This window comes from Sinocyclocheilus grahami, unplaced genomic scaffold (genome assembly GCF_001515645.1).
Source record: "Sinocyclocheilus grahami isolate Dianchi unplaced genomic scaffold, SAMN03320097.WGS_v1.1 scaffold257.1, whole genome shotgun sequence".
Taxonomy (NCBI): domain Eukaryota; kingdom Metazoa; phylum Chordata; class Actinopteri; order Cypriniformes; family Cyprinidae; genus Sinocyclocheilus; species Sinocyclocheilus grahami.
Genome location: NW_015505436.1, coordinates 2,019,814 through 2,029,845, shown reverse-complemented (window position 1 = coordinate 2,029,845; position 10,032 = coordinate 2,019,814). Strand labels below are relative to the sequence as shown.

The window sequence follows — 10,032 nt, the reverse complement described above, 5'->3', positions numbered from 1 at the left end:
ATATATATATATATATATATATATATATATATATATATATATATATATATATATATATATAGCTTTAAATATGATTTTTATAAGAAATAAGAAATTTCATAATTCTTGTTACCAATTTCAATAAAAAAGACAAGCTTATACTTAAGACAAGTAAACAGCCACAAATTACAAAAAATAGACCTACTTGAAACACTTAAATCACTGAATAATAAATTATATTGTATAAAATAAATGTACAAATAAACTGAATAGTCTTCACTGCATAAATTCAATGCACATTCATTCTTATTTATTTTACAAAAGTAATTCGGTCAAGGATAGTGAGTGATTTTCTTTCTAATGTTTGATTAACATTATTGACATAAATTTTAATAGCAGCTAAATTAATGCTTTAGAGGAATAGCTCACCCAAAAATTAAACCTGTCTGAGTTTCCTTCTGCTGTTGATTGTAAAAGTATATATTTGGAACAATACTGGTAACTCAACAGTTGCTGCCTGGGCCCCCATGACTTCCATAGTATGAAAAACAAAATACACTACTGGAGTCAATGAGGACCAGAAACTTTCTAGTTACGAACATTCTTCAAAATATCTTCTTTTATGTTGAGGAGAACAAAGAAATTCATACAGGTTTAGAACAACGTGAGGCTGAGTAAATGATGACAGTATTTTCATTTTTGGGTGAACTATCCTTTTAAAATCTCATCATATTAAGATCTCATATAGCCTACTACTACACATGCTTTATATTTAACTATTAACGTTAATTTAAGACACAAATGACTGTGTTGATGAGGAGACATTGACACATAACTGTGCATTTGAACGTTTAAGCACAAGGCGCGAAAAATAACTCAAGACTGGCGCTGTAGAGCAGGTGCGCGTCATGCGAATCACGCCGTGACCGTCTTAATGCGCGCATTTGCCAAAATGAATTCTGCCCCACTGCTTAATGTCCCTGAACAGTTAAATTTGTTTTTAAACCACAATGCTTAAAATGCGTTTAAATGAAAAGCTTAAGAGGTGAGGTGAATGCGGACATTGCAGCGATCACCTGATTGATACATGGTGCAAGGGTCGTTCAAAAGTAAAAATATAGAATAAATGCATTTGATTGGTAAACCAACGAACGTAACGTTTTAATCTCTAACGGTAATGCATGGAATATATGGAAAAGCTCCACTAAATATTAGCGCTAATAAGTGAGGAGCGGGGCTCTGGCAATCGGCACTACTGATGACCAGTCAATCTACTCCACAGCTAATCATGGGCCCCCTCCTTGTCCGGGCCCCAGGGCTTCAGCCCTGCCTAGCCCAATGGTTAATGCGGCCCTGGAAGTCACTCAGGAAACCAAAATGGGGTTTGGTTACCAATATTTTTCAAAATAATGTATCTTATTTTGTGTTCAGCAGAAGAAAGAAACAACATGAGGGAGAGTAAATGATGACCAAATTTTTATTTTTGGGTGAACTGTCCCTTTAATAACGTAGTACAGTATAATCTTTCTTTTCTCTAATTAAAGCGCATTATGCAAAACAGCTGTGTCCCACAGCAAAGCACTGGTGTAACATTATCTGTTCACTTTGGGAATTTGTTAATATTTCTAATAATATAATCATATCCAGGTGTCTCACTGTCAGCTGTTGTGAGATCAGTCTCCACACCCTCAAAAAATTATTTTTCAAAGTATATGAAACACAGATTATTGGAGTATGCTTTACAAAAAAAGCATGGTAATGTATATGACAATGTTTATGTGTTTGGTCTTGGCGGAATAGATCTGCTTTGCTGCTGCTGCTGAATTGCTGCTGCTGTTGGTTATTGCTGTAGTTGAAGATTATTGCTGCTGCTGCAAGCAAGTATAGGAACTTGCTACTGCCAATGCATACGCGATACGGTGCTGTGAGTATTTAAGACAAACTGCTGCTGCACAAATAGCATATAAAATAACCCGTAGCAGATCTATGCAGGTGGAGCTAGGGAAGGTGGAGTGTTTCAGAGGAACTCTAAAAGAGCGCTGCAAAATGCTCAAGTGGATGCTAACCTGCCAATGTAATGCAGCAAGCTCACTGGCGTTCATGGAATGTTTTTCTTCTAAAACTTTCGGCTAATGAATTCTGTTAGTCTGACATAGGTTTTTAATATTACAGTGGATTTGGGCATCCGCCATGACACTCGCTGTGAGAAATACTGCAAGTGGAGTTACACTCTTAAAAATAAAGGTGCTTAAAAGGTTCTTCACAGCGATGCCATAGAAGAACCATTTTTGGTTCCACAAAGAACCATTCAGTTAAAGATTATTTAAATCTCTTTCTTACCTTTTTATAATCTGAAGAACCTTCTTTTACCACAAAAAAACCCTTTTGTAAAACAGAAAGGTTCTTCAGATGTTAAAGGTTTTTATGAAACCATTTAGACAAAAAGGTTCTTCTATGGCATCATGAAGCACCTTTATTTTTAAGAGTGTATACAAACGGTTATAAAAAAAACAATTGGAGTGCTGTTATCACTAGAATATCTCACTCCTCTCAGCCAATCAGATTTGAGGCCCTGAAAGAACAGTTGTAAATACAGTATATACCATTACTACCATTTTCTGAGTGAAAACTGTTTCAAAGTAAACCCTACATCATTTTTTTTTGTCAGTGCAGTTACTCCTCACAGTCATGTCACACATTCCCCAGGCTGCATTCATCTCTGATTAATCTGAATGTGATCAAACTGTAAATAATAGCCTGATGTACTGGTAATGCATTTTGTGCTCAGTCCATGTTTTTGTTGTTGTTTTGTCCTTTATTTGATGTTCTTCAATGATTTCTATGATATTTCCTGTGATTTTTGTGTAGATGAGAGCGTGAAGCTGCAGGGCAGGCAGCACAGCCACATGATCCCATGACTCTGGACATGGATGCGGTCCTGTCAGACTTTGTTCGGTCCACAGGGGCAGAACCGGGTCTGGCACGAGACCTGCTGGAAGGTAAGAGACCTGATCTGCACTTTTTTTCTCTTATTTTAAAAAGATGCTCTAGTACTGGAGGTTCATTTTGTTTAGATGTATTATTTTTAATGTATTGCTGGTTATTAGTTCTTGTAGACACCCAATGTTATTGCTCTTGTTACATTTAATGGTGATGAAACTTCATTTAAGAGCCCCAAAAGTATTCGGCTTGGTCTCTATGAACATGATCCACTAATGTTTGACAGCCACTCCAAATACTTCTGGTCTTTAACAGTATATAAATTGTTGCGTGTTTGTACTATATTTAGTAAGGTATATTATGTTTTAGCTATTTGTGGATGTTTCTGGAGTTGTTCAATTTTCATTTATTTATAAATATATATTTATATATATAATATCTTGTGTTGCTGAGAATGTAATTCTCAATGTGTCAACAGTGCTTTGGATTTTCAGCGCTCATGCTGAGTTTGCTTTCAGTCCATTAATGGCTTTATTAACGCCAGTAAATGTGTAATAGTGTTACGGAGCGCCTAAGACAAGAGGCGTGCGGATCCATATGCAAAGCTTTATTATTAAACATGGTCAAAAAAGGTATATTGTGGGCAAGACAACAGAGTAGTCCAAAGACAGGCATGGGTCAAACGACGGAGAACGTAATCCAGAGGGCGAGGCAAACGGGTAATCTACAAACACAGGCAATAGTCCAGGCAAGGTGCAAACTGGCTTTTACGATCAGAGGGCGAGGCAAACGGGTAATCTACAAACACAGGCAATAGTCCAGGCAAGGTGCAAACATAGTCAGAAATGGCAAGACAATGGGATAATCCAAGACAGAAAGTATAGTTCAAGGCAGGCATAGAACAGGCGAGTCTAGAGAACAGGCTAGAGTGTAAACACGAGAGAAACAGGCAATGAACAAGACTAGACTAGGAACTAGAAACTAGGACAGGGAACTGTAAAGCTGCTGTCGCTAGGAGAGAGATAAACGCAAACAATACTCAGCCCTGAATAGAGGTTAGGGCGTCATATTTATAGTGTGTGATTGGCTGCAGGTGAGAATGTAATCGGTGAAATGGAACATGGGAAGTGTAGTCCAGGGTGACGTGTAAAAGTCTGTGTGGTGTGAGAGTCAATATAGTAGGAAGGCAACCTCTGGTGGCTAGCACCATGGACAAGATTCGTGACAAATAGCATGTCAGCTATATTATTTGAAGTAATGCATAACAGCGCTGTAAAAGTGAAAGTGTGCATCTGTTGCCTTTAGAAGCCACAGTATTGTTCATCTTATATCTGGTATAAGGCACCGTCCATGACATAGATATTTTTGTATATGTTTTGTATATAGGAATAAATAAATAAATGCATCTATACATACCTAAATTAATAAAGAAATAAATGCATCCATCATTCCATCCATAAATACATATACAATAAATAAATAAAAAATATATATATATATTGTACAATTTAATGATATCAGACTATACAGAGTAAATTAAATAAATAATTAAAAAAATCAGCAAAATCTGATAAAGGTATAATAATTTATAAGTAAATTAAATTTCTATAAAATATACGAATAAAATATGAATATAATATTATATATTTTTAATTAAAATATATTATATGTATTTTAATATATTAAAATATGAACATAAAATAAAATAAAAATTTAATTTTATTAAATATTTGTACATTTTATGTTAAATTGTATCAAATATAATATATCTGAACATATTTTACAATGTAATTTATTCCTGGGATGTAAAACTGAATTTCAGTATCATTACTCCAGTCTTCAGTGTCACATGATCAGAATCATAGAAATCATAGAAATATGCTGCAATCTTAGAAATATGCTGATTTATCTATGTTAAAAGCAGTAGTGCAGCTTATTATTTTTGTGTTTATTTGTTTAGAGAGATAGAAGATAGAAATATGTTGCAACATTATAAATATAATTACAGTCAATTTTGAACAATTTAATGCATCCTTGTTGAATAGAAGTCTTAATAAATAGATAAAAAACTGACCCCGAACTTTTGGACGTTTATTTATAAATATATATTTTTACAATTGTATAATCACCTTAAACCTGTATAAATTAAAAGAGAAACTTTTATTGAATTTCTTATGATTTGACGTCTTCAAAATGAGTTTTGTTGCTGTTATTGAACCTCATATAGTAAGGTTAAAAGCTAAGCTTTACTAGATTTACAGTACTGCTGGGACAGTACAGGATATGCATCTCTGCCTTTGTCTGTGTGGCGTCTGTGTGTCTAGGTTTGATTTTTGTCCCATGTGTGCTATAGGGTTTATGGTTCAGTCAAGCGCAAAATGCACCGTCAAATCTACAGTGGCCCTGTGCTTGAGATTTAATTCAAGCTAGGTTGTTTTCTCCAGTATAATGAGTTGATGTACAGCTTCTCTTTTCATGTAGTCTAGGCTCGAGTGCAGTGTGCTTAGACCTGTGTTTTAACTCTTTTGGCTCATCGATGGCTCTTACGACTCGTTTCAGACTCATTTGCAGGTCTCAAGGATTTTGGTTTCTGCTGCGATAAGGGTTTTGTGCTGGTCTACTTTATGCTCTGATTGGCAGCAGGGAGGGCCTGCCATGGTGGGTGGCGGGGCAGATTTAGGGCCTGTGTGATGGCTTTACCACCAGGCTCCCCCAGGAGACCTTTGTGCCCACTGAGTGAAACTCATTGACGAGTGGAGGGCTGCAAGTGCAGTCTGTCCCGAGGAGCCGGGCCAAAGAGAGAGTGAGAGTGAGAGTGAGAGACATATAGACAAATATTTGTTTGTCTATCGCCGAGGGGAGAGAAATGTTCCCTCTATAGAAAAGAATAGGATGGCGAATAGAGCCGGCAGAAGAAAAGAAGTGCACTCTTTTGAGAAACGATGTAAAGAAGAATAAGGGAGTTCAAAATGTCCTTCAAAAATGCAGGAGAAAAAGTGTGAATTATGGCTGTGTTCCAGTCCTACCTAGACAGCATTTTAGACAGCATCATTTATAAATCACATTGTATTATTATTATTATTTTTATTTTTATATTAACATTTTCAAATTTATTAATTTGATTTCATCTTGTTAGCACTAAATTGTACTATACTTTTATTTATTTATAATTTATTTGTACCATACGAATGTTTATTTATAAATAAATTATACTATTATTATTAATTATTATCAGTTATAACAGTTATAATAATACAATTATTATAATTATTAATTAATTATTGTTAATATTTTATATTAATTATTAAATACATATTTAGTAAATAAAACATTATATACGATAGTTAATTTGTTAATTTAATTTAAAATAGAAGTAAATAAATGTATAATATATAAAAATACATTACATTTTTATATATATAATGTTTAAGTCTTAATTTATTACAATTTATATATATATATATATCCTGAGATCACAATTTTTACATTTAGTAAAACAGCAATATTCTCTCAGAAAAGGTGGTAGAACAGCAAGATAGTAGAAACAATAAGAGAACAATACCACTCCAGGGATGTTTTTTCCCCCAATGCTTTGACATAAATTTTATGACACTCAATTTTTATGCCACTTATATAATGGGTGAATATAAGTGTACATTTTTACCCAAACACACAGCTGCTTCAGCTATAGGGCCTTGCTCAGCATCAGCTACAGTAGGAGGCTGTTCAGCTGCGAGTGTTGTGCTCACCTGCCTGGCCAAGACCACCCCAGAGCCGTCACACATCACAGGTTGATATTATCCATCTGTCTGAAGCCTGACGTCAACAGAGCACTGCTGTTTTTAACAGAATGCTGGAGTAAAGAGAAACACATCCGTCTTTGCCTCGCCATCATCACCATGGTGATATTCCCAAGCACATGAAAAATTATTCTTAACAGGGTCATTTCATTAGAGCATAAATGGAACTTTTTCTTACTATGAAATGTATATGATTGTGTTTATATGGTATGTATGTATGTACTGTTATGTATTATTATTATTATTATTATTATTATTATATTGTTCATTCATTCTTTATTTTATCTATTTATAAATTATTATAACATTTATATTATTATATTATATTAACAGTATAACATTTAAGCAGCATTATTTATTTAATAATAATAATTTAACATTATTATTAAATCATACTATAATATTTATTTATTTATTTATTACAGTTTGTTATTATATAATTTATTGTAATTTTAAATTTGTTATAATTTATATATATTTATATATAACTTAAATTAGACCAGCAATTTTGTATTTGTAAGTTATAACATTTTCAGAATTATTTAAGAATTATTATTCATTTCATTAATTCCTAGGCTATAGTTAACATTAAATTCTATAATAATTTATTTTTTATTTATAAATCACATACTATTATTTATATAGTATTATGTAAATTATTTAAAAAATTTAATCTAACCATCCATCCATCAAAATACCATCTGTTTATTTATACATCCTATAACTTTTGTAGTTTGTATAATATACTTTACAGTAATATTATTTATTTACGAATTATTATACCATTTTAAGATTTAAGTATTTAAGCATTATTATTTATTATTATTATTAATTTATCCTACTGTTATCATTACACTGATCATTACACTGAACAATAAATTATTAATTAATTAATTAATTAATTTATTGCCTATGAAGTAAGGGTTGTATTACACACACACACACACACACACAAAGAGAGAGAGATGCACATATATGCAATGCAACCACTACTTCATATGCATTTCCATAGATTAAGCAGTTTGTTGAGTGTTTTGTCTAATCCAGCATTTATTCTCCATAAATCATATCATACATAAGAGTGAATGTACTGAAGCAACTATTTTAGATGTTGCATAAGCATTCCTACCATCTCCGTGCTAATGTACGTTTAAACCCTTCTCTGAGGACTCTACGTTAATAGATAGCTGTTAAACACTTTCAGCAAGCATGTTCCTCAGAAAAAGATCTAGGATCAGCACCTCCCTGTCCCAATCTCTCCTAAAAACCCATAAGACTTTTCTCAGATCAGTACTAACTGCTCTGCTGTAAAAACACGTTGTATTACACACACACACACACACACACAAAGAGAGAGAATAGCACATATATGCGATGCAACCACTACTTCATATGCATTTCCATAGATTAAGCAGTTTGTTGAGTGTTTTGTCTAATCCAGCATTTATTCTCCATAAATCATATCATCCATAAGAGTGAATGTACTGAAGCAACTATTTTAGATGTTGCATAAGCATTCCTACCATCTCCGTGCTAATGTACGTTTAAACCCTTCTCTGAGGACTCTACGTTAATAGATAGCTGTTAAACACTTTCAGCAAGCATGTTCCTCAGAAAAAGATCTAGGATCAGCACCTCCCTGTCCCAATCTCTCCTAAAAACCCATAAGACTTTTCTCAGATCAGTACTAACTGCTCTGCTGTAAAAACACAGAGTCCGAGGCTTGTTATTCAAAATGAGCAATTTGTTAATGCTCTTTAAATGGCCCCACCGCTGACATTTTACTCCAACGATAACAATCCTGCCTCTAACAAGCTGTAGTTATGAATGAAAAGGGTATGAAGTGCCTTTAGTCCTCCCACGAGATCCCAAATAAATGGCACCGCTGCAGTCAAGCACGACATACTTTGTATCCAAAAAAGCTTGGGGGGGAAAACCCTCTATCCACATGTTTATGGCTTATTAGGTCTGGAAATAAAATGGTGATTTTCTTCTACTTATGTAATCCATTGTATCCTACGAATCTTAAAAGCGTGGTTCGCAAAAGGCAGGAACGTCGTTATCATCCCACACATGTGCTCAGATGTCCGCAGAGGGGGTCGAACATCGGGTCGGCCGGGAACTTTTCAACGTCAGCTCCTCCATCTGTATGTGCAAGAAGAAGTGCAACTATTGAATGGGGGCATTTAATGAGACATAAAGTGGGCTTATTAGTCATAGGATGGGCGAGATCGCAGACCCTGCCAGTTGTCTGCAGCATCCCAGCCGTCACAGACACTCTGAAGCGCTCACAAAGCAGTGATATTTATGTAACATGCACTCAGTAACCTATGTATATGCCAGCAATTCCCTGTTTGCGGCATCATGTTGCCCTACCACTAGTGGGCCCTATTGCCACCGAATGCCCTAGTGTTATTGTCGGCCTGTGGAATTGTTTATAGCTTTTGAATGTGATCACAAATGATTTGGAAACTCCCACAACCGACTGAGTGCACAAGTTGCATTCCCGAAAAAAAAATTCCATTCATTTTCTTCAAAGGGAAATATATTTTAAAAAGGAATGGTTCACACAAAAATGAACATTTGCTGAAAATTTAGATGAAGGTGTAGATGGATTGGATTCTTCATAGGAAGATGTGGCATCACATCACTTGCTCCCCAATGGTTCCTCTGTAGTGAATGGGTGCTGTCAGAATGAGAGTCCAAACAGCTACCACAAGCTAATCCTCAAGTAATCCAGTAGCATGACTCGCCCAGCTGTTTTCAAAATATCCAGGGTTGGGAGGGTTACTTTTCAAATGTATTCCCGTTACAGTTACAAATTACTTCATCGAAAAAGTATTCAGTAACGTAATCCAAGTACCACAATATGAAAGTAATGTAATCTAATTACTTTTGGATTCCTTTTAGTCACATATGTAAATAAAGTCAAAAGCAATATCTAAGTACTTTTATTTAACTATGACTTTAAAATTAAAACGAATAAAAACTATAGTAAAAACTATTTGAAATCTTTTTAAATACTTAAAAATCGTGTCTTGTTTCACCATCTTGATATTGCAGCCCGTATATATATATATATATATATATATATATATATATATATATAAAAGTATTCAGTAACGTAATCCAAGTACCACAATATGAAAGTAATGTAATCTAATTACTTTTGGATTCCTTTTAGTCACATATGTAAATAAAGTCAAAAGCAATATCTAAGTACTTTTATTTAACTATGACTTTAAAATTAAAACGAATAAAAACTATAGTAAAAACTATTTGAAATATTTTTAAATACTTAAAAATCGTGTCT

General features: G+C 34.0%; 1 protein-coding gene across 1 annotated transcript in view; it reads left to right on the top strand.

Moving 5' to 3' along the window:
- Positions 1 to 10,032, top strand: part of LOC107598848 (OTU domain-containing protein 7A-like) — an 84,940-nt gene that overhangs the window by 38,908 nt on the left and 36,000 nt on the right. Inside the window, exon 3 of the mRNA XM_016290290.1 lies at positions 2,848 to 2,978. Within this exon, the coding sequence (XP_016145776.1) occupies positions 2,894 to 2,978 (85 nt within the window). The 5' untranslated portion in view covers positions 2,848 to 2,893. The remainder of the gene's footprint in view (positions 1 to 2,847; positions 2,979 to 10,032) is intronic.